The sequence below is a fragment of the Juglans microcarpa x Juglans regia genome, chromosome 5D, assembly GCF_004785595.1.
Source record: "Juglans microcarpa x Juglans regia isolate MS1-56 chromosome 5D, Jm3101_v1.0, whole genome shotgun sequence".
Taxonomy (NCBI): Eukaryota; Viridiplantae; Streptophyta; class Magnoliopsida; order Fagales; family Juglandaceae; genus Juglans; species Juglans microcarpa x Juglans regia.
This window is the reverse complement of record NC_054602.1, coordinates 10494859-10520297: the sequence shown is the minus strand read 5'-3', so window position 1 is coordinate 10520297 and position 25439 is coordinate 10494859. Positions and strand designations below refer to the sequence as shown.

At 37.1% G+C, this 25439-nt stretch overlaps 3 protein-coding genes across 3 annotated transcripts; all 3 read right to left on the bottom strand.

The window, feature by feature from the left end:
* Window positions 1-132: 132 nt before the first annotated feature.
* On the bottom strand, window positions 133-12223 carry LOC121265026 (enhancer of mRNA-decapping protein 4-like). The gene is made up of 12 exons (XM_041168458.1): window positions 11243-12223; window positions 10520-10569; window positions 10283-10439; window positions 9919-10137; window positions 9640-9768; window positions 7888-9477; window positions 5402-5761; window positions 4993-5112; window positions 3711-3881; window positions 2007-2171; window positions 1793-1918; window positions 133-648 (listed from the first exon to the last, which is right to left on the bottom strand). Exons 1-12 carry the CDS (start codon window positions 11600-11602, stop codon window positions 340-342), a joined length of 3756 nt encoding a protein of 1251 aa, XP_041024392.1. The 5' UTR covers window positions 11603-12223; the 3' UTR covers window positions 133-339.
* A 555-nt stretch (window positions 12224-12778) lies between these two features.
* On the bottom strand, window positions 12779-15213 carry LOC121265029 (ras-related protein RABB1c-like). The gene is made up of 6 exons (XM_041168463.1): window positions 14882-15213; window positions 14541-14680; window positions 14124-14206; window positions 13452-13656; window positions 13262-13330; window positions 12779-13107 (listed from the first exon to the last, which is right to left on the bottom strand). Exons 1-6 carry the CDS (start codon window positions 14925-14927, stop codon window positions 13015-13017), a joined length of 636 nt encoding a protein of 211 aa, XP_041024397.1. The 5' UTR covers window positions 14928-15213; the 3' UTR covers window positions 12779-13014.
* A 2446-nt stretch (window positions 15214-17659) lies between these two features.
* On the bottom strand, window positions 17660-24889 carry LOC121265246 (probable galactinol--sucrose galactosyltransferase 2). Its single transcript, XM_041168795.1, has 14 exons — window positions 24479-24889; window positions 22881-23125; window positions 22318-22408; window positions 22015-22063; window positions 21819-21910; window positions 20935-21042; window positions 20735-20863; window positions 20130-20540; window positions 19372-19513; window positions 19223-19290; window positions 18759-18893; window positions 18460-18674; window positions 18224-18312; window positions 17660-18153 (listed from the first exon to the last, which is right to left on the bottom strand). The coding sequence occupies exons 1-14, from the start codon at window positions 24802-24804 to the stop codon at window positions 17872-17874; spliced, it is 2382 nt and encodes a 793-aa protein (XP_041024729.1). The 5' UTR covers window positions 24805-24889; the 3' UTR covers window positions 17660-17871.
* Between the last annotated feature and the right edge of the window lie 550 nt (window positions 24890-25439).

The following is a 25439-nucleotide window of genomic DNA, read 5'->3' as shown; positions in this document are numbered from 1 at the left end:
ATAATATGTACTAAATCATGAAGGAAAACTTCTGCTCAACCGGATATCATTTGCTATCCAAAAGGAACAAACTTTTCCCTGAGGTTTAAGGTTAAAACAAAAGGTATAAAGCCCCCCACCAAGAAAGGGGAATAAAAACAAATGCAATCCCTCATGTGATGTTCTTCAAAAGTGCAAAAAAGAGCTGCAAGCATTTATACAAGATCTATTTCACACAGATAATCAAAATACCAATCATTACATAATCTATACTTTCTATCCTGGACCTTCCTACATTTCTGTACAACCCAATTATCCACTTACAACTTCAGAATGATTACAAAGATAAGGTGGGGAGGATCATTTACAGCTCATTAACACAGAGTTGATGACGTGCATAAGAAGGCGGATGCTGCTTGCTTCAGAAGCAGAGGTAGTTGGTAGGTTCCGTTGATGACCCAGTATCTGATATACCTGCTCGAAAATGGGATGCACATGCACTGCAATCGTTGGATCTTGTGGGTCTATGGCAACAGCTACGTCTGTCATCCATGCCAGCTTTCTGGGTATTTCCTTGCTAATATCATAAGCCAGTTGCTGGAGAAGAGCTAGCAGAACTCCTTGGCTTAGAGGAAGTGGCACCGTCGACAAAATTCTCTGTAAATCAACCTTGGGGGTGGGGGGAACGTAAATGAAGAGATATGCGTAATTAGAGCCAGTAATGAAGTGTACACAACACAAATCGTTCAAATATAAGCAAGATACCGGAACTATAGTTGGATTATCAAGTGGACTTGCAAGCAGATAGACGTAAATGAAGAGATATGCGTAATTAGAGCCAGTAATGAAGTGTACACAACACAAATCGTTCAAATATAAGCAAGATACCGGAACTATAGTTCGATTATCAAGTGGACTTGCAAGCAGATAGACATAACTAATCAAGTTCCTCATCCACCCCAGGTCCTTGAGCATTCATACATATGCCAGCGACACACAAATTCAGACTATTTTTAACCATATACAGGTTGGTTGGCCCCTTATGGGAAAATTTTGACTATTGATAAGTTGAGAGTGCATGATATTTTTATTATGGATTGGTGCTTTATGTGTAAGAGGAATGGAGAATCGGTGGATCATCTTCTTCTCCATTGTGATGTGGTGAAGGCTTTATGGGACAAGATCTTTGTTAGGTTGGATATTGCATGGGTGATGCCTAGGAGGGTGGTGGATATTTTGGCTTGTTGGAGTGGAATTCAGGGTAATCGTTAAATAGCGATTGTTTGGAAGATTGTGCCATTATGTCTTATGTGGTGCTTATGGAATGAGAGGAATGGACGTTGTTTTAAAAATAGAGAACGTTCGTTGGGGGATTAGAGATTTATTTTTTCATACTTTGGGCTAAGGCTATTGGAGGGGGTTAAGTTTAATGATCTATAAGCTGCTTTTTATAGCTCGTGGATTGTAAGTAGGTGTTTCTCTCTTGTATACTACCTGTATACTTGGGCTATGCCTACTATGAGGATCAATAAATTTTCTTATAAAAAAAATGCTTAGCTGTACAGTGATCATTCATCTCAATTCCTCACACAAGACACATTTTACATGAATGTTGGTCTTTGGGGAGGAATATTGTCCCATATTGCAAATATCAACAATAGTCAATTAAAATATGTCACGGTCCTGACAGACTTGACAAGAGCATCTTATAGAGTGAATTGCGTACTCTATATGCAGCACCTCTGATCCTCCAATAGCAATACATGGATTAGGAACAAAATTGATAATATGTCAGCGTGCAGAGCAGGAATACCTGAGAACATAACCATGAAACTATTGAGACATCCCTTCTGTGCAGGGCTCCAGTGAATGCTTCCTCAAATTTGCCCTCAACTATCAATCTAGATAGTTCTTTAGTTGGATCCAAAGGTGCCTCAGCCTACACAGACATGACCATCAAATGTCAGTAAACCCAAAAGAAGAAAGGATACAATGGCAGACTCAGAAGGAAGGTTATATGCATGTACCATCTCGAGAAGACCTGCCAATGGTCCATTGCTCAACTGTGTTACCAAAGGATTTACTGCTTTCGAATTAGCACCTGAAGCTGCAATGGCTAACAGCTGACGTTGGCCATCAGCCAATTCTCCGCTCAATGTTTGAGTGATTGCCGATGCTGAAGTAATTGAATCCTTTTATTCCGTACACAGCATTAGATGATCAGTACACAGTTTTACAAGAAAATGAGACAGTTAAAGCATACATAAATGCCCAAAAACTTACAAGCCCATGGTTCTAGTCCTGTTACCAGGTAGAATTTACATAGTAGTAACATAAAATATTATAACTATCCACAATAACACAATACGATATATCACCAAAAAAGTACAGTACTGAAATTAACATAGTTACTTAAATGACAAAAATGTGCAAATCCTATTAAAGAAGAAACAGACTATACATATGATGTACGTGAACTAGATCAAAAGTTTTCCACTGCAACGAATTTAATATTTATAGAAGCCCACCAATGACAATGAAAAAGTTCAGTAATGAAGGGCTTCTCAAACAGTCGATTCCAAGACTAGCTTTCATTGCATGATAATTTTCATAATGAATATTTATTATACAAGCTAACATAAACTTGCATGATGTGCAGAATGTAACGTCTCAAGGAAAGACCCAAGCCACATCTAGGCCTATACTCCAAAAGGACTAGTCAATGGTACAATAGGAGCCCTATTGGAATTATTATAAAGAACAAGAAAGTTTCCCTCCCAAGCAATGTAGGATCCCATATACCATCTACCCTCATCATTGGTATGACGTATCGCATAGGAATAGCTAAATTCATTATATGAAAAATACTCTATGTAACTAAGTATACCTACAGGCATTATACAATAAATAGAATCTTTCAAAGAGTGTCACTGTTAGCATTTTGATCTCTAAAATTACGGCTGAAAAGTTTGATCTTTTATCCCCATACTCTCATTTGTTTGCTATGTTAAGCATGGAAAACCTCACAAACTCTACTTAAGTGAAGAGATGGATCATAACTTATTTATATAGTGCGCCAAAATAAAAAGACAAGTTGAGAAAACAAAAAGGCACGCATTAGCAAATCCGAAAGAAGACTAATCTTGAATGAAAATTAATAATTTGATTAAATATATTATTTTCATCTAATAATTTTAATTGTAAATAAAATTAGTAATTTAATTGTATATATATATTTATATTTTATGTGCTTAACTTAATGATGTCACATTATACAACTAATTGTCATTTAATAATAATATAGTGGGTTATTTGATGACATGGCTTCATAAAAGCAAAGCTCCATGGCTTGAAAACTATCTAGCATATAGACTATATGGTTTTAGTTTTTACTTGCATCATGCACATTACTTTTCAACACATTGCATTTTTTACCAAATGATTCACACGAAAGATGAAGATTAGGTTCTACCTATAAAAAAAAAAAAAAAAAAAAAAAAAAAGATGAAGATTAGGTGCTACTAAGACATTGTTTAAGATGCAAAATAGTTGTTTCAAGTCCGATAAATACACAACGAGAAATATAATATTTATTCAGCATAACTTGCAAGAGAGACATGTAAAAATGGTTCCCTTCTCAATGTGATATTTGTCAATGGTGATAAAAAGAACTATGTATTAAAGAAGGAACAAATCTTTCCTACTAAACTATCATGTTAAGCTACACTTACCCTTAAAGCAATAGCAAGTGGAGAAAGTGTGGCCTCAAACTGCTGCTGAGCAGCAGTTGTATGTTTACTAAGCCCTTTCTGGAATGTGACATCAACTTGCTCAAACATAGCTTTGCATGACATCTCAAATGCAGGAATGATTGCAGCTTCGAGACTAGACCTTAATGTATCCTGCAGCATATATGCCAATATTATGATCAGTAACAATGACACCACCTGAATCCACATTCACACCAAAGAAGGGCACATGGCCATTAATGTCACCAAGTTAGAAAAAACCAAACTAAGGCAGGTTTTCTTTTCTTTTGGGGGGTGGGGGGTGGCGTGAGGGGGAGATTATTTCAGTCAACCCAAAATACACTACTAATAATGAAAAGCAAGGCTTTTATAAATCCTCCTAAATTAATCATTTTAAAGCTACTGGATACACCTATGAATCTGTATATATATACAAACACCCTGTTAATTACATGAGTGAGAGCTAATACAATTAGAATTAGGAGGTGTGATTCAATGGAGACAGAGGTGACTTGAAAACTGAAATCCGGTGATAGTGAAGGTAATATTTCAAAGGCTTCATATCATCTGAAAAGCTTAGGAAGCCAAGTGGTCTATCTACTAATCCAAAACCATGGTGTGCCGAGTGGTAGGATCCATGGACCATCTCGATGAAACATCTGCATTTAGGCAGATTGAGTGCAACTTCAATGTGAATGGCAAGTCCAACAAGTCAGGACAATGGAAGATGCCATGGAAGGTAGAAAGCCAAGTGAATGGATCCTCACTTTTGGCACGACTAGTCAAGATATGTATCCTTAGAGAACGTATCAGTGTTAGATCCTTACATTTCTTTCAAAGAAATAAATTGATTCCCTCGAGCAGTCATATTGGACGCTGCATAGACTCCCATGTCTAATACATGCTTCAAAAATTGTATAGAGTTTTAAATAGGTTAATTTCGGGTATTTTTTCATTTTTTTTTTAAGTAAAAAGACTTCATTAGTTTTATGATTTAATATCTAGCATACAAAAGATTACATTATTTCAGAACCATAAAATTAGGTTAAGCTACTATAATCATCACAAAACCTTATTCAGTGTTTCTAGCTTTTCCTACATGTGAGTATCCATTTCATTGAAATTGACAAAAGCATAATTCAATCAAAAGATGAGATATTCACACATCTTAGAGGAAGGTATATAAGACGGTTGAGGCAAAGAAGAATGAGTTCACAAGATAGTTATTATAGATACCATTGATCTATGTTAAACTTGCAATTACCTGAAGAATTTGCTTCCCTGAAGTTTGAAACTGTGCTTGAATTTGCCTAGACACTGTACCTTCGAGTTTTGTACTAACCGACTTCTCTAGTTGGTTCACTGCCTTTTCTCCCACTCCTTTCTGCATGGTACACAATATGAAGCTTATTCAGACACATCCATGTTGCAGAAAAATTAAGCTGTCATACAGCAACCTATGATTATTAAGGGCCCATGTTGTGTTGCATCAAACATTTGAAGGAGCAAATCTATCTTATATATTGAAATCACTACATTGCCTAAAAAATGGCTTGGATAAAAAAGGTGGATTCCTCCAAAAAGGGAAATGAAAACAGAGGAGAACTGATCTGTTAAATGCCAAGAAGACACCCAAATGCACACTCAAACTTTGGCAAGTCTAACATTATTACCTGGAATGAATCCATAACAGCTGATGAAATGGTTTTCTCCATAACTGGAGTAATTGCACGCGCTACAGCTGGTCCAACCAAAGCTATTTCCTTCTTTAGAGTTTTCTCGAGCATGGCTGGCAAGTCCTTGTTCATATTATTCGTCATCAAGTTTGTTATCTGCTGCAAACGGTCTTGTTCTAACTTCTCCTGCTTTGTGTTTTCCTCTTGGAAACGAGCCCACAGAGCATCAGTGTTAGCCTTGACAACTTTCTCCATGCTCCGGCCCAAGGATCCCTCTAGTCTTTTACCTTCTTTGATAACTGAACCAGAAACTATCACATTCATCTGCTTCTGCATTTCTTTTTGTGTGTTTATCAACTGAAAAACACGACAAAGCCATCAGTTCAAAAGTATATACACCATTAGGAGTACCTGTCTATAGAAGACAAACTCAATCTGAATATTTAGACAGCAGAAAAAGATATGGAGAGGGGAGCTGTTTTTAAACATTATTTATGATGTCATCATTAACAGAAAAACACCGCAACATCATAAATATCAAGAAGTGGAAGTAAAGGACCTGTCTGCAGTTTGCATGATAGGAAATTGTTTTTCAGGCTATAATAGTCACAATGTATGAAGCAATCTGGCATTTGTTGTCAATGAACCAGAACAACTTGTGCAAGGCTATAATACTAACATTTAAACAAAAATTTATGCCTAAAGACAAATGCAATGGTGAAACTAGCTTGTTCTTTATTTTTTTATTTTTATCGGTAATCAAAGTATTTTATTCATAAAAGTAGGCAAAACCCAAGTATACAGGGAGTATACATGAGAAATACCTAACTAGAGTTTACAACTGATAGTAAAAAGTCACAGACACTTAGTCCGTTACAAACAATGGCCCCAACCCATGAGAACAATGGTTTAAAGAAAAAGACTTTCCACTCCTCCATTGTCTTCTCGCAGTTTTTGAAGCTTCTATCATTTCGTTCCCGCCATATACACCAACACATGCAAATAGGGACCATTTTCCAGATTGCTGCGACTTGTGAATTCCCTCGGAGACCTCTCCAACTAGCTAGAAAATCCACCAATCTAAAAGGCATGACCCACGATACACCAAGTCCTGTAAAAAAATAGTCCTACAAGGTCTTTGCCACCTCACAATGTAGAAATAGAAGGTCTACTGATTCACACTCTTTCTTACACATGTAACAGCAGTCCAACAACATTAACCGATGTTTCCTCAAATTATCTATGGTGAGAATTTTGCCCAATGCTGTTGTCCAAACGAAAAAGGCGGCTTTGGAAGGAGCTTTCATCTGCCAAATGCTCTTCCATGGAAATGAATGTATGCCTGGACTCGTTAAAACTCTGTGGAGTGATCAGACAGTGAATTTACCTTTCGTGGAAGGGCTCCAAATCCTCCAATTCATGGTACCCTCAGTCATACGTACAAAATACAGTGCCGCATAGAACTCTGTGATCTCCTCCAAATCCCAATCTTGAGCTGCCCTAATGAAATCAACATTCCATTGAGGGGAGCACTAGAAAAAAGTAAGTGGTCCGCTATCGCTGCATCTTTCACTCGTGCAAGCCCAAATATGGCAGGGAAAGTGTCTTGAAGACTTCTTTCACCACACCAGTTGTCATACCAAAATCTGACGTGAGAGCCATCACCCACTACAATATGTGTATGTCTCCAGAAGAACTCCCAATTTTTCCTTATGTATTTCCATAGATCCACCCTATATGGGCCACGTACAACTAGGTTGTTACTAGCTTGCTCTTTAATAAGTAAGATAATTTTGTTAATGATAAAAAGGGAAGGAAGGCATAATCGAAGTACACCGGGGTAGAAAGAGAAAAGAGCAAGAAATCCTGTTAAGTAAAGCTAGAGACATTGGCCACCATCCAATTGTAGAGTCTATTAAAAAAGAAAGCCTTGAGGTCTTCTATGTTCCTTTCAGTGTATTCAAAACTTCGTTCATTTCTTTCCCTCCATATGCACCACATGAAGCATAGCTTGATCATTTTCCACAAAGGGCTTTCCTAGCGATGCTCATTTTCCACAAAGGGAGTTGGGGTATGGGGATTCAATCCTTAGACATCCCTCATGAGAAAGAGGACAAAATGCATGAGATTGCAAGGCCCTTGGCACTCAATGATGTATTTAGGCTTGCCATTGGGAGCTCAATTTAAGGCAAAGATGATACAGGAGGGAGAGTGGTTTTCAGTTTTTGTTTTTCTCTAAAAAGTGGTGAAACTAGTTAACAAGTTAAATGCCAACATCCACTCCAACCAATATTGCACGATTTCTACTACACATGAATAAATTTTGGTCACCTGAAAGCATGAGATTAAATAAGTGACATTGTATTAAGCAAAACTCTTCAAAAACAGCCCACCAAAAATATCATGCTAGTCAATTTTGCATTAAGCTCATCCATAATAGGTCCACCTAATACTAAAACATACACACAAATTTAAGCAATCACCTGGTCAAGCATTGCCTTCATAGGCAATAAGTGGGGCAAAGCGGCTTCCATAGATGGTGCACCTGAACTGCCACCTGTTTCGTTTGATGAATCAGTGGAGTGAAAAGGACTTGGAGAAGGGGAAGATGGACCAGACGCTTGAGCATTTTTGCCCTTTTGTCTTTTGCCTTTCAGAGCTGCTGATGTTGGAGACTGCAAAACTGCCGTTGGAGTTTCTGATTCACCAACCTTTGTAGGTATATCCTTCATCAAGCCTTGAACTTCTTCCACACAAGCGTTAGGAGGTTCGATTGGTACCTTAGTAATACTACTTTCTTTAGTGTTATAAGCTCCCACAGAGCAATCTCTGGCCATCTGAATGCCAAGATCTGATGCCTGGGAATAGAAGGATTTCTCCTTTTTCTCTGCAACCATAATGTGGGAATCTCTCTGACAGTCATATTCATTATTTTGACTGGTTCTTGCCTCACCGATGACTTTAACCTCTACTTCAATGCTTTCAGCATCATTCTTAACATTCACATCTTGAATCTTTGCCTCTACCACATTCACGCCCCGACTAATTTGGGAGTTCTCAGATGATGAAGAAACAGAAGATAATAACTCTGATGGAGTTACCAGGTGTGTTGGCTGTTTAAAGACTATAGGAGGATTGGGAACCATAGGAATATCACTTTGTGCAGCATTTTTGTCACCCTTCCTTGAATTATCATTCGAGGGAGGCACATCAGTCACGTTATCTTTGACAGAGTCCATTCCCCGATCAGACGAATATTCAGGAGCTGGTTGGTCACCTCCATGGTCTGTGAGAGATCGATTAGGCTCATTGCTATTTAAAGGACTTCTAATACCAGATAATTTGCGAGTTAACCTTGGACTCAAAGGAAGAGGAGGTGATGCGGTGTGGATATTTTCGGCTGTAACGTGAGAAGGCACATCAGTTGGCAATGTTTCCAGACCAGAAACAGCAACCTCCAGCTTGCTAGTAGCCTCAGAAGAAGACAAGTTTGCAGGACGGCTTGCAACTAGGCCGATTTCAGAGCTGCTCGAAAGAATAGGTGGCATAGGAGGTGAATTAACTGCAGGCATCTCAGTGAAAGAAGCCGAACCATCAAAAGCATTGAAAGTGCGGGAAACAGTTGAGTCAGATTTCTCCAACTCCACATTTTCCAGGGGTGGTGGCAGGCACTGAGATAGGTGAAGTGCATATTGCTGAATTGCTTGTGTCTGAACGCAGTAGACCTGGACAATATGTTCTCCATCTGGTAGACTGTCACTGGTTCCAGTAAGACTCAAGATAGGCATAGTGACCGTAAACTCAGAAATGTAATCCATGCGGGTTGCAGCTGGATTAGGTCCATACTCTACGTGTACAGCATATATAGCATTCTTCTTGGCATTTGCAAGTAGAAATAGGCCTGCACGAGGCAATGCTATGACCTGATTAAAGAATGCATCCTCCATCTTGGGTTCAAAAGAACTCTTTATATCCAAAGTTTGAGTGCACTTCCATGATTCAGCATCACTAGGTAACAACCAACCCTCCTCACCTGCAGAGGCCCATATTTTCACTTCCCGATTCAGCGGCCCCTGAAAAGGTTTTGGAAAAAGAGGAAAAAAGGAAGGAATCTTTACCAGACTGAACAGAAGTGAATGCAAAAGAAGCTACATAACAATCTATTCTTAAAACACCCTGAGTCTAGCATGACAATCACCGTGCTTGACATAATGAGAAAGATTAGGAGCATATACCGCTGTAATAAGAACAATGTGATCGGGACGGTGAGGAGCAGTCAAGAATGTCACAGAATTAACAGGATTGCCATCATGTGGTTTGAATACTGCAAGTGGTAGTGCCTTACGGTCTTCCCAAACCTTCACCTGTGGCAGAAGATAAGTCAAAGAGAAGTAAACAACAATAAACAATAATAATAAGAACTTGGTGGTGTATATATATCCACCAAAAGCACCAGAACAAGAGGAACGGTAAAACCAGAAGACCACAAAGTCAATTGGGAAAAGAACACACACCATCCCATCCATCGATGCTGAAGCTAAGCGGCTGCTCATCCACTGGCACATTGACAATTCACTAACTTGACGATCATGTTTACCAACCAATTGGATCCCATCAATCAGTTCATCAATTGGACATTTAAGAGGTTCCTCTGCTGAAAATACCTTGCCCCTTCCAACTTTTATGGTGTCAATTTTGAGGATACGATTTCCAATAGCAACTATCAAAATTTCCTGTGAAGCAATTCTTCTTGGTAAACTATAGAGACATAAAACTAACAGACAAGGAAAATAAGCCAAAAGTGCATAATGTACAAAAAATAAGAAGCATATTAGAAGATAACTTATTTGATAACATAAATGATAAAAAAATTATTACTTGTTTGTGAGGATGCCAACACACTCGTGGGTGAACTGATTCCTCATCTATTTCTATTTGGATAGCAATAACAATTTTGCCAGTAATTTGAGGTTTGTCTTCCTCATCTGTGCCCTCATGGATATTCCATATGAAAACTCGTCCATCAACACCAGCACTGCAGCAAATGGAAATCAGATCTTTCTAGCAAAATGACTAAATGAAACAGATATATAAAGAATCGGCATAAAGATCTACCTAGCTAAGAGGTGAACATCCTCGGCAAAGAAAACCATATCAGTTACTCTCTGCATGATATATACAAATATTAATAATATAAAACAGAGTAATCTTGAGTACGCACACAGGGTATTGCATATGAGTATGATCCATATTTGGCAAGATTGAACAAAAATGAGTTAAAAGAAGGAATGATATATAATTAAACTACGATCCAAAATTTCGGCAATAGGGTAAAATAAAAGTCTGGTAGACACATACAAACAGGTAAACCAAAAATAAAGTAACACTACGATTTGAAATTGAAAATCAAATTTTCACCCATATTCGACATTTGAGCACTGAAATGAGTACCTAACATAAGGTGAGTTGCAAAAGAGAGTGATGAAAGCATCTGAAAGTAAATGTCACTCAATTCGTTTACTTGTGATGTATAGTTACAATTTGATTAAAAAAGTGCAGCATTTCTTCAAAAAAGTTTGAGATGTTCCGTAAGTTGCCAAAGCCCGGCAGTTCTTACACCACGAACTCAAGAAAATTATAACTTGCAATCGCATTAAAGCAAATAATGAAAATTGAAGTAGCGCGAATGACTCCTAATAAAAAGTGACAGTAGTAGACCCAAATTACTCTACTCCACTCTAATCTGGTTTAAAAGAAAGAAAGAAGAAGAAATCCCATCTCATGTATGTAAGACGAAGAAACACAAGTATAGAAGTGGGTAGCGGAAGAAACACGAACCTGGGTGTGACCTCGAAGCAAAGATCTTAACGCAGTATTTATGTTAAGGACACGAATATTACCGAGCTTGAGGCCATAGCATATGTAAGATCTATTAACGGCAATCTGACGGCCGAGAACGAGGCCAGGATCGGAGCCGTACTTGGTGATGGGGGTGACTTCGAGCTGGGGCTGCACTTCGCCTTGCAAGCGGACATCGATGTCGTAAACAACGCGGTCACCGATTAAATGGCGTCCCTTGGGAAGTTTGGTGCTGAGCATCCTGGTGGGAGGTGGTGCTGAGGAAGGGGTGTTGGAAGCGGCGGAAGAGGGTGAAGGCAAGGGTGAAGGCGAAGATGGAGATGGAGAAGAAAAGGGCATAGAGAGCTGAGGGAAATCAAGAGTAGTATTGGAATTTGAGGGGAGGGAGGGTTTTGGGTCGTCAAGAGCGCCATCAAACGAGCACTACTGGGAAGAAGCTGGTTCTGGTGCTGATTTTGATGGTGCTGTTGGAAATGGTCAAGTGGGGATGGTGGGTAAGGGAGGAAGTGGGGGTGAAAAGGGTAGGAAGGGCCAGTAGGTGGAGGATAAGAAGACGACGGCATGGGATAAGGAGCAGACGAAATAGGACTAGGAGCAGGAAAAGATGGGGAGGAATTCAGATTGCCAGAAGGAGAAGGAAACGGAGAAGAAGTAGGATTGGGCGAGGGATTGAAGAGCTTCTGAACATCAATCTGTTGGATTTGGTTCTGAAGAAGATTAGGGTTTCCAGGAGAGGAAGCCATGATCCACCGATCAAGATCTCTAGAAAATATGGATGCCGAGAGCGATTTGATTCTTCTTCTACTTCTTCTTTATCTTCTTTTCCGATGCATCTAAGATAATTTAAACTAAAAGACTTTGGGAAAGAAAATATATATGAAGAGGACAAAAAATCGACGACAGACGGACTTTTTGATCGAAATTATTATTTCATATGGGCAATGCTATACAGTTATTTCGAGAGAGAGAGAGAGAGAGAGAGTGCTGGGACTTGGCATTGGTCAATCGATACACCGTAAAGTGGAGACATCAAAACTATTAACAATTTAATTTTGTTTATTTTTTGTTTATTGATGTATTATATGCCCTAAAATGATGGCTTTGAAGAAGATACTGAAGTGGAATTCGCTACGAAGCAAAGCATCATCCCCATCGTCCATCACTTTCCTTCCCATTCTCTCTATCATTTCCCTGCTGCTCCTGTAAATCCCGGAGTCTGGCCGGCGCATATAACCTCTGGAATGTATTCAATATAACTCATTACATATTTATATTAGAATTGGAGTTAAACCAAGTTTCCACCTGCTCCCAAGAAAGCGCCATCAAGTCTCTGGCATTCCTTCCCTCCTGTGTGATGGATCCATATCCAGGTCTCTCTCCTTCCTTTATTTGCTTAGGGAAAGCGAGGCAAAATGCATTGGGCTGTGCTAATGTTATAACTTATTCCTTTGAGCAGGTATTGATACAAATCATGATGTGTTAAAAGCACCCAGCGTACAATTATCTACATCTTCATAAAACAAGAAAGTGCATGCATTCCTTGCATTTTTCATAACTAACTTTGCAATCCTTTTCAACACATCTATTGATGAATGAAACAGCCGTTAAATTTACATTCAAATCGGACGTCAGAAAGGATTATATATCCTGTACTCGTATTATAAAACAAGTCTGAAAGAAGAGGGGAACAATGAGAAGGCACGAGAAAGGTAGACATATTGCTTTTGGTGTAGCTATTGAGATCTCAAACTTCAACTGCAACAGCCCCCACCCTGAGAAGAAGAGCCATCTCTGCCTCCTGATGGTCCTGGGATTCCACCATATCCAACCTTTATTCCATAAGACTGCAAATAAGGCCAAGACTAGAGCATCAGTGCACCATCAATAACTATCAGCGTTCTAAAATTAAACCAAACATATTTCTTTGTACTGTGTCATCTAGGTGCTAAGCAGAGTAGTAGACAATGACATCATTTTTTGGGAGGGACAAGAGCTAACCTCGTTGGATACATCAAAAACTCCATCCTGAATCTTCTTGTAAATTGTAGCAGCTGTTTTTATAAATGCCTGTACAAGGTTCATATACTTTTAAGGAAGAAGAAAGGTACAGGCAACAAACCCAACCTCAATTCTCATATATTGTATATGTTGAGATTTTTGTTACAAAGAATAAGCACAATATTCTCACCTCCTCAACATTCTGGGCAGTTTTAGCAGAGGCCTCCATGAAAATCAATCCATGCTCCTTTGCAAACAGCTCCCCTTCCTCTGTGCTCACAGCCCTTCTGTGAGCCAAATCACACTTATTACCGATAAGCATTATAGTCATGTTTGCATTTGCATGTTGCCTTGCATCTTCCAGCCAGCTAGCCAAGTGATTAAAAGTCTCTCTCCTGTGAGTAAACAATCATACGCGTCATCCCAGTGCCTTATCTCAACTACACAGTACAAATGATACAACATAACAAGGAAAGATGAAGCCCTTTTAAATACAATTTTTACATCAATGGACACAAAAGACTGCCTGAGGCTTACACTTGGTTAAACTGGTAAAGAAACATATAGCACCTTTCCCCATTAGATTGTGAAATTATCATCCTCCTTTCTTCACCAATCACAAAGCATCAATTTGTATGGAGTTTTGAAATGCAATGCAATGTTCTGATGATTTACATGTTTAAAAATGGTGAATATTGTAACAGCACCATCCAATTAAATGTTTCGCCCGATGGAGGAGTTCACAACAAGACAATTTACATCCCCCGGAAATGAGTGAAAAGCCCACTCTATAGCACAAAGTTGAATAATTAACTCCCTAGTATAAAGTGAATGAAAGCTAAACGTTAAATGGAAGTAATACCTCGTTATATCATAGACAAGCAACGCACCAGCAGCCCCTCTGTAATAGGACCTTGTAATAGACCTGAAGGATTCTTGACCCGCCTGGAATAATTGGAAGGAAACCTCAGTGTCTAAACTTCAGTAACATGAAGTAGAAAATAGATTTCGCTAACGAACTCATAGAAGTTTTAAGTACAGCAGGGGAATAAAAATAAAATATCCGTCAATACAACTTCTATATGTTTGAGAAACAAGCAACCCACTCTAAGATAATCATCAAAGCCAAATTTTGATGAGATATTAATAATTAAGTGATGCAGTTAATTCTAATGAATTCCTAGAAACATATTGATACAGTTATAAATCTACAGCAACTACCAACAGAATATAAGTTTAAACTGCAACGCCGGAATGATAATAGAGACTCAGAACAAACCGTGTCCCAAATTTGAAGCTTGATGGGCTTGTTGTCTATGGTAATCATCCTGGCCCCAAACTCCACACCAATGGTCAGGTCATGCACTGGCTGGAACCGCTTGTCGGTGAACTGTAGCAGAAGACATGACTTTCCAACCCCTGCGCAACAAACAAACAAACAAACAAACAATCAATCAAACTCTCGGATCAAACAAGCTTTACACAACAATTCCCTGAAAAATCGAATTCGATCACTCCTAAGGAAAGCATAGTTCGATTTGATTGATATTGAAACAATAATTAAAAAAAAAAAACAAAATAAAATCTAGGTCGAATTTCGGGATAGGATAATAAAAATACCGGTATCGCCGATGATGATGTACTTGAAGAGGTAAGCGTATGACATTTTTTTAACGCACTACGCACAGAGATGTCAGATCGCTTCAAAACCACGGAATAAAATTATGGTTCTCGAAATTGGAGTTCCGATATATATTTATAAGCACTAAAGTTCCTAGGGAAAGGAAACCTGGTAATAGAAGGAAAGGGAAAGCAGAGGAGAGGAGAGAAGCCGAAGGAAAAGGGAGTTTTCCAGGCAGGCAAAGGAGTCTGTCTAGCCTACTGTCGTTATTTATTTGGAAGTTTTTAGTTTCAGAGTCTCCCCGTCCTCCTCGCTGTCTTTCTCTTCTCCTCATTCATAATTTTGCCACCATCGCATTTACCCTTTCTAGGAGTTTTTGTTTTTGTTTTTCTTTCTTTTTTGGGAATAATAATTCTATTTGATTTTAAACTTCACATCATTCACGCATTATAATTTAATTTAAAAAATAAATTTAAATTTAAATCTAATAAATCAAATTATGACAAATAGATGGTGTATAGTGTAAAGGCTTTCAAATAATACAATTAAAATTTGACGTAGTTTAATAAATTGACGTGATTTGATATAGTACGTTAAATTATAAAATTTTTTTAACTTATAAAAAAATAAATTTTCTTTTATTATGAAAAAAATTTAACATATTATATAAAGTTATGTAGGTTCGTGAGTTTACTTTTACAAAATCACTTTAGAAGTATAACACTTATATTTTCAACCTTTACTATTTTCATCCATTTACTTCAGTAGTTTTTCATTTTAAAATCATCAGATCTAAGCTGAACTCATGAAAGATAAAGGCATGTGAGGGAATACTATAATCTCTCCATATGACTTCTTAGTTCTTGGTATCTCCCATCAGTGAGAATCACCATCTGGGAAATCAGTCCAAGCCTATAAGATGGAAAAAGTATAGGAAGTTGGTTCCAATGAAAGAGTGTAATAAGCCTGAATAATTGTGGCTTCTGGATGTATTTAGAGGTCATCCTAGTTTCCTTTGACGTGGGAAAGTAGTAATGTTTTCAATTAAACCGATTCTATATATTTGAAATGACTAGGATTTTTTTAAGTCAGTTTTAGGATCCAGATGAAATAAAATGAATTGAGATGATTTGTGAACAATAGTGAGATTTGTGAGTTGAGATGATTTTTGAAAATTTTGTGTGTTTGGATTGGAAGTAAGATGAGATAGTTTTAAGTCGTTGGAGAATTGATAGATGTGAGTTCCACAAATAATTACATAGTATTTGTAATAATTTTATATTTATAAATAAGTATTAATAATTTTTTAAATTACATACCCAATTTTTTTTTATAATATAATTCATAATAATATTATACGATGATAATATTTTTATAAAATCAACTCATATAAAAAATATCAAATAAAAATTTATTTTATTTACAACATTTTTAAATAATTATGAAATATTTATAAAATTAGTTTATTTTATATTTTTATTATTATAAAAATAATTTTTTTTTTCAATTTTTCGACCGTTTTCTCTATTTTCTCATTTTCTTTTCATTGGGAAAGCTGAATGGAATCAATTCGTTCTGAAAAGTACTGACCGTTTGCCCTTGTTTGTCGTCTTTTGAAAGTAATTTAAAATCTAATGAGAAAACTTGTCTTGACTGTTTGGTTAAGAGATGAGTTGTCCGTAAATGGTGAGATGAGATTATTTCCTGAATCCAAACCAGGGCTTATAGTATTTATTAGATGTTTTATTCAAAAATCATACGCACAATAATAAGTATTTTAGAGTAATGAATTCTGTCACCACAACATCCATGTTATTTAAATGGTAAAATTTAATTTGTAAGCTTTAAATTTTAAAATTTATTTTCAAAATCAAAATATGTCATGTAAGCATTGTGCTCTACACACCTACTTGAGAATAAATTTTTTCAATATTTTAAGATCTACTTTATAGATGTATGCCTTATTACAGTCACAAAGAGATTCTATAAAGTAAATACACAAATTGATATGACTTTATATGATATGTTGAATCTAATTTACAATAAAAGTAATTTTAAAATTTAACGTACCACATTGAGCTCCATTAATTTGTAGGTTTATTTTTGTAGGATCTCATTGTGGCTAAAACATTTATCCACTTTAAAATCTAAAAACCTTACATTAGCCTTCTCATGTTTATTTAATCAAAATATTTTTTTCTTCTTATTTATTAAAAATATATATTGTTTGAAAATCGTTTATTAATGAGTTAACATAACTGAAAAAGATTTTCCTACTCTTGATCACCTCGTCATAATAACAAGAGAACTGCAATGCTCTATATTTACAATACATATATATATATATATATATATATATATATACATCTTATCAGTGCTTAATGACAAGATCTACATCAAATACCAATGGATTCATATGCAAGTTATCTATGTAAAAACAAAAACACAAAAACAAGGCAGCAACAAAATCCACATGGATTTAATAATATTTAAAATATATTGTCAAGGATGCAGACAAGTTACACCTCAACCTTAGTATCTGAACCATTTCTTAAACAGTCATTTTCATCCAAGCACTATCTGGTAAGAGACCACATGGGCATGCAAGTTGTTTGCTTTCTTTATGTTTTGGCCCAGCAATAGAATAAAATGGCCATCAATCTTTTTCTAATCATTGTTGCATTTATTTATACACTCTGCTGTGGCAGAAGAAATTGTGGATACTCCCTACTGTGGCGGCCACTTGCTGCTCATGTGAATGTCAGTGCCCACCTCTCAATCAAATGTTTCAATGGTAATGAAGGTATAAGCATTACAGTGAAAGGAAAGCAGAACTCTGTCACATATTCCCAAATGTTGCAGAAAAACAATTATTGTTTAAGAATCCTATATTCGTTTATGGATCAGTTCATTGTTTTTAATTTCTTGCAAGGATAAATAATCTGTAAATCAGAGCTCAAAGGTGAGACCAGGCTGAAAAAATCAGGCCTCAATAACATATAACAACATCCCAAGAACTGGTCGTTGCAGGAACTGTGAGTGTCAAAAGATTGTCTTCATCTCTGAAATCATATTCCTCAACTTTCGAGTTTATGTAGCATGACTTAGGCTTGGTGCTGGAGTATGCTCCAAAAGTACCTGCTCCTCTCCCCTTAACATGTATTTCACAAGTGGAAGAATCACTAGAGAAGTCAATAGCCTTAACAGCTCCACCAGAATTGTACATATTTACCAAACCAACTGGTGCAAATTCAATCTTCTGATTGTAAACCTGCACAACACCCAAAATCTCAGAATTCATTAATCATAAATAATGTTGAGCCTAGTAAGAGAAGACAAACCTTTATAGGAGATACAGTAAAGACATCGCATTGCAGAACTTTCAATGTGACATCAAACGTTTCTTCCTTTGGTAATCGCACAAGAGACCCTGAAAGGTGTACAGAAAGTATTGTAAATCCATCAGACTGATGAGGGACTTGACTATCTCCTTATATGCACAGAATAAGTGTGGTTGTATGATTTTTTTGACACAAGTTGTATGTACTCAAATGTAGTGTGGCAAAAATGACCGTACCTGTGTTGTAAGCAAATACTGCACAGTCTCCAGTCCACAGCTTCCCAGAAACCTCTTCAAAATACTCGACATCTGCAGGAGAGGCCTGCCCAGAAAGCTCAGAGCTAAGATCTCCTTTAGCCTTAATTTCCAGGCAAGGCCACGTTCCTGCTCCTTGGCAGTTGAAGACGCCTAAAACTCCAGTGCATTTGTTCAAATTCCAAATCTTCATAAGACTGATTAAAACACAATAAATGGTCAGGAGAAATGATATATATACTATCAGATGTTGAACAACTTATCAAGTAGAAGGTAACTACCTCTTCCCGTCCGTAACCGGGTCGTTAAATAAACAATCACGCGTTGGCCTTCCAGGGTATTTAGCTCTGAGCACTGACCCATCAGAAAGTACCAGCCGTTGAAGTACCTTGAAATCATGCTGGCCAGGTTTATCACTGTTATTAATTTCAGCATGTAGTATATTAGTTACTGCTGAGCATTTTAATGGAAGAACAAAGATAAAAATTAATTCACTAAACAATACATACATCAATATATGTTCAGAAACATTCATATTACACACATATACGATAGAGTAAAAGTTCCTTTGTGCATTGTGTGTACAGACTAGAACTGACACATATACGTATTCTCACAGCAGAAGGTTGAAAAATAAAGAGAGGAAGACTGGGGGCGGGGGGTTCTCATAATAAGAACTGTTCTCATATGTAGGTGCTCTTTAAACATCAATAAGCTACTGTATCTCGAAGGTGATATTTCTTACCTAACATAGACTCCGCAACCTCCTACAGCTCTAGCAACTGCGTGAAACTCAGCTGCATCATGGTAGCTCTGACAGTCGTTAAATAAAATCATTAGAAACTGGAAAATAAAGCAGTGAAAAACTTACATAGTGAGAACGCCATGCCATACATAGAACATGTCCCAATCAGGGACAAAAACTTCACCAAGAAAAATGCTGTTGAAAGCCACAGCAGCTATGTGTAGTGTCTGTGTAGTTGGATTGCTAGGGTAGTAATCATCAGATGCTCGTGTAATAGCACTTCTTTTTGAGCTGCATTAGCAAACGTGGTAGCAAAATTACTTTGTATTCAGAAATATTTATTTATGAAATAATCTCTCAAAGCAGCATGCATATGATGACATAATTGTTTTGAAGGATGTGATTGGCTAAGATGAATGCAAGGTTCATTTGATCCCTGTTCGAATCAAAAGTACATTTCATTAGTTCAAAAAAAAGTAACGGTTCAAGTTTCTAACATACACACACACACAATTGAGAATCCTATCATAATCATTTTTGGGCATGTCACAAATGTGGAATGACTCGTGTTATTATTTCAATCTCATGCTGAAAATAGAAACTCCCAGTGCAAAATACATGGATCAGGTGATTCTAGAAACCTATTCTCAATTCCTAAATCACTTTACCCATATTGCCTTGAAAATTTTGTACAGATATAACTCGTCAGATTTGCTAAGCCATACAAACAATTAGCTAGAGGAGACATTTAAAACAGGCCTATCAACTGATTTTCCCAGCCACTATCATGTGGTCCATGCATTGAGCAATTCATGAAATTTAAATCCGTGGATGGCATTTTTCAGAGTGCTTATTGTATCTGTCAAAAATAAATTTGGCAGGGCATTGCAGTGCAAAAGTGATATACTGGTAAACGGTATCCGTGCTCTGACCCATGCAGCAGATAATGCTGTTGTCCTGGAAGTTGGTGGCAATAGAATCCTCAAGTGCTTTTTGGAACTGTCTAGTAAGAGAAACCCGACCACCTAAACCAGTTGCAATAGTTTCCAGTATGTTCTGAACATCAACCTTAACCCCATCCACATCCTGTGAAACAAGATATTTGTGGAGATCATCATAAAACTGAGATATTTTAGCAGGATCTATTGTACCAATGCCATATTTCTCCATAGAATCCATAGATATATCCCTCATGTTTGCCAAATTCCCGGGCGACTGTATTGGATATCTTAACTTTGGATCATACTTTTTGGTTCCTAAAGCATTTGGAACAAGCCCTCCCCAGTATCCCAACAGTGCATGCCAGACATAGACATACCTGAGAATTAAAAAAAAAAAATATATATATATAAGGAAGATGAAATGTCCAAAAGGTAGAAAATGTGCTGAATAACACCTGTTATGTTTCTAGGGGGTTGAGGATGAACTAGTCTGCAACCTTATGTACAATTCATGGTTGTCAAAGATTTACATAATTATTTAAACCGAAAGAAGGCAGTCTTGGAACCTTACTTAAGGCCAAAATTCGTCTTAATATCCGAAACAAAATCCTTCAGACTGCTTGGCGCCTCAGTTTGAGCCTCATTTTCTGTTCTTTGAAACTTGTTATTTTCTTCAATGCTGACCAATCTGCCCCCAAACCTGCAATTTGGAGGATAGTAGAAGGTAAATATGCCCTCTTTCATGAACAAGAGAAATATGGATAAACTTACTGGGACCCTTCGACATATGGCTCCCCTTCTTTCTGGAACTCATTAGTTGTATCTTGCCAACCATCATCTATAATTAAAAATTTTGCTGGAGTGCCTCCCTGGGATAAACTGAGAGATACATAGAGAAAATTAATCAATAAGAGTTGCCAAAAAGTCTTCTTCAAGGGTAAATTGGGGTTTTTTTTTGGTTGGGGGGGTGGGGGTGAGGGGGAAGAGCTCCATTAATGAGGAAGAGAAAAAAACAAAAGAAAAGAAAAACTAATCCAATAAAGAACTTCTAAAGTGCAAAACAAGCTGTTGTGCAAACTCATAGAATCAACTTTCAATGTGGGAAAGAAGCAACTTCCAGGCTACATGTCAATGCCAAAATCACATATGACCAGTTCCTCGTGATATATGTGAATAAAAAAAGATTCCATATAATTGACACGTCACACAGATATCAATGTACTTTAGAAGCAACATCCCCATGATATCATATCAGTAGTTTCCTTCTATTTGGCTGAAACTATCAAAATCGCTTATTTTACTTCATTTTGCCCTTTGACCACTATATATATAAGATTTAAGTCCTACACAATATCCTAAACAAAGAGGATTAAATTATTTAGAGGCCAATTTCATTCCCCTCAAAGTTTCCAGATGTCTATTTTGCAAGGTTATCCTGTAAACAAACATAATCAAGAATTACTCATCATAGCTCAATCCCTTGCCAATATGCATACGTGATTTTATTATAAAACGAGTGTTCTTTAGTATTGGTTAAGGTCCTGACCTTAGATGAGTCAACTATCCTGACATCATGAGAAGGACTTCCAAACAGAAGCATTTAGATCATGTTAGACCACTGTATTGAAAGAGAAATTTAGGATATAGAGATTGACCTTTTAAGGCCATCTCTGATTCCTTGAGGATTAACTTCTTGGTAGAAAGCATCCCAGGTGCACCAACCAAACCAATCTAACATTCCAGGCATCTGCATCATAAAGCCATCAATACTGTTTCTTGTAACCACAAGTGGGCTAAATCCTGAGACTAGATTTACTTGGCCTGGTACAAGAAATTGGTTTGCTGCCTTGCCTGTTTGGTTTCCCTAAGTGTAAAGGTTCCGAGCCGCTGCTCCAACATTCTGCATAAGATCCAGAGTCCATCAGAATAGTGACAATAAGATGGTACTGGCAACTAACTTCATTGTGGAAATACTAGCAGCTAACTTAAGATTCATGATCTTATATAGTATAACCGTATAGAGCTATGTTTGATGCTTGAATTCACATTAGTGAAGAGCTGCCATGCTATATCGCTAACATTATAAGAACCATATCCCTAAGTAATTTCAGAAATTTACTTCAAATCTAAAATTTTCTTAGAAAGCCGACCTACTTCATTGATTCGTGGATCAGATCAAATGGATGGTTTCCATAATTTACAAAAACTGCTTTCAGAGATTCTGAGGTAACTACAGCCGGGTCACCTGTCAAATTATACAGAAAGTCAAAATTGTTAGATTGCAAGAATAAGAGACACATGCGAGTATAATTGGTAAGTAGGAACAAATTGGTTATCAGTTCTATATACTTATGTTAGAAGAAATCTTCATTGTTGCCAACCTTCAGAGCTGATATACCTGTGGCTCCATGCACCTTCATTCAACACCTACTGGGTGCGAACCCTTAACCTAGTTCAGCTGAATTGGAGGGCCTATAACATATTCTCTTGGTATCTTTTAAGATGTCATGATTGGTGTGATAGGTAAGTCAGAATTGCCTTGTAGCATCAATATCCGATCTAATAGATCTTCTCAGTAAGTTTATTTAACATCAGTACGAGTGCTGGTCTGGCAGAAAGTTTAGGCCAGATGGCCATTATTGCTTCATCATACTATGACCAATGTCATAAAAAAGTAAAGGAAAAAGAACATGGAGAAGCCAGGCTTTAACTCTTACAACTTTCAATGCATAACTGGAGTTCATTTGATGAATTTCCCTGCAAACTGCTTCTAAATTCACCATCCAGCACGGGTAAGAAAAGGATATAAGAAATTGTTTCATTAGGTGCACCAATCTCTGTTCCTTCCCTCACTTCCATCAGCAGCATCTGAGTTTCAATAGGAATGTCACTACCTGAATTCCCCACTCGTGGTATCATCCACCAGAGTTTAAATCTAAACAGACACAATATCCTGACATCCCTGCATCATAAAAACATCATTCGAAATTTTCATTAAACCTCTAATTTAATCTCAAGAGTAATAGGATGTGATAAAACTCAGAAAGACATTTCCATAGGCAAACCCAATAAAATATTTCATGAATCCTTGCTGATAATCATTGATGATCCAACAAAGAACTGCCCCAATTTGAGGGGGGAGAAACTCTCTTGCAGCGATGACAAGTATGATAGTGTAGTCAGCTGAAATAAAAAAACAAATTGAAAGTCTGATACCAAAATTAAAGCCTGATTTTAGAAACAAGACTAAGAAAGAGTGTCAACAGACTAGATATTACATTTTACCACTGTAGAGTGGATCATCTCTTGCTACATTGTGAGACAGCTAGAGCTGTGTGGAGCGAAGTGTTCAGTCGAATTGGGTGATGCCAGCTACAGTGGTTGAGCTATTGGCCAGTTGGGTGATGCCAGGTGGTACTCCACCAATCAAAGTTGTGTGGAAAATGGTCCCTATTTACATTATGTGGTGCATATAGCGAGAGCATAACTAGCGGACATTCGAAGACAAGGAGCAGACACTAGAGGAGCTTCGAGCCTTATTTTTCCATACCTTATTTCTTTGGGCTATAACTATAGATTTTAATGGCCTAAATGTACATGCTTTTCTTGTTTCTTCTTTAGCGACTTAGATAGTTCTTATTTCTTGTATACCTTTTTGTGTACTTAGGCTATGCCTATTCTTATTAGGAAAAAGCTACTTTGCCTTCCCACTTTGCCTACTCTATTTGACCACTAGTCAATTTTTTTTTTTTTTTTAACTTAGTGATTAAGGAAGTGATTTTAAGTATATTAGTGTATTTTTTTTTATTTTTTAAAATATTTAAATGTATTAAAAAAATATGAAAAAAAAAAAAAACTACTGCCCAGCGGTCAAGTTGGGGCGGCATAGTAGCCGCACCCACTCTTATTAATACTACCGTTTAGTTATAAAAAAAGAAGATATTACATTTTGCCATAAGAGGTAGTTTTGCAACAATAAGTAAGGATAGAGAGAACCTCTCCACAAAACTATCCCCATATAAATTTGAAACTTGACATTCGTGCTAAAACTTAGGTTAAGATTCCCAAATTCCTAGACATATTTCTTTAAAGGAATTGTTTGAGAGGATCGCGTATTTTAGTTGCAAGTGCAAACAGTAACAGTTGCTCGTTTTGATGTTCTTCACTGAAACATTAATGATTTCTCACTCGCATATTAGACTATTATTGTCATATTGGGAAAAAAGCAAACAGAATATCAATCCGTTCAATACAAAGCCAAAAAAAAAAAAAAAAAAAAAAAAAAAGAAAGAAAAGAAAAGAAGAGCATGCATACTCGATGACTCCAAGCTTGAAAACAAGTCGGGAACTAGCGTCTGCGGAAGTAGCACCCACGAACGCCGATGAATCCGTCAGAGGTGTCACTACAACATTGTCAGGCACACCCGTCAATGCATCCTTCCCGTTGATACTAAGAGTACCATTTTTAAGGACGGGCTTTGTACTGAGAAACATGGATGGTCTGCATGGCGGCAGCCCATTGGCGCGGCGGCTCCCACGAGAGATAATCCTTTGGTTTGAAGCTAACAATGAGGAGAATCTCTGGCTGGAGCCGAGTTGCAGAAATCGCACAGGTGAAGGAAACATAGTGGTGTGAATCATGGTGGTGAAGGAGGAGGAGTTTCGTAGCAAAGCACACTTTGAATCGTGAATGGACCGTTAGGAAACCCGTTATATAAGGTGCAATAGAGATACTGTAGAAGTATGTGTGATGTGTGTTTGTTCCAAGTCGATAGGTGAGAAAAAGCTCGAGAGGCGAAGGGATGAGGCTATAGCTTTTCCTTCGTTATTGACCACACTTTTAATGTACATGTGTAGTCATTTTCAACTTTTAGGAACATTAGAAAATATCCCCCATCAAATTCCACCACATTGTGGGTTAAATGGAATAGAAATTTTATTAATGAGTCATTATTTACTCTTACACTTCATATTTATAATTTTTTTATAGGATGTAGAAGTATTTTTCACAGAATGTAGGAATGTTTTTCATAAGATGTGAGGTGTGAAATTGTGAATAGTAACTGATGAAAATAATTTTTCTAAATGGAATAATGACATTCTTATTCGTCAGTTAAAATGTATCGCATGAGAGATATGATCAATGTGGCAAAACATAGATAACATTAACCTCTAATTTAGTTTTATAAGACGTGAGATTGGCCATGTATAAATTCTTATATTTGAAACACAGAGAATTAGCAATTAACCAAAATATATTAGTACAAAATCTTCCC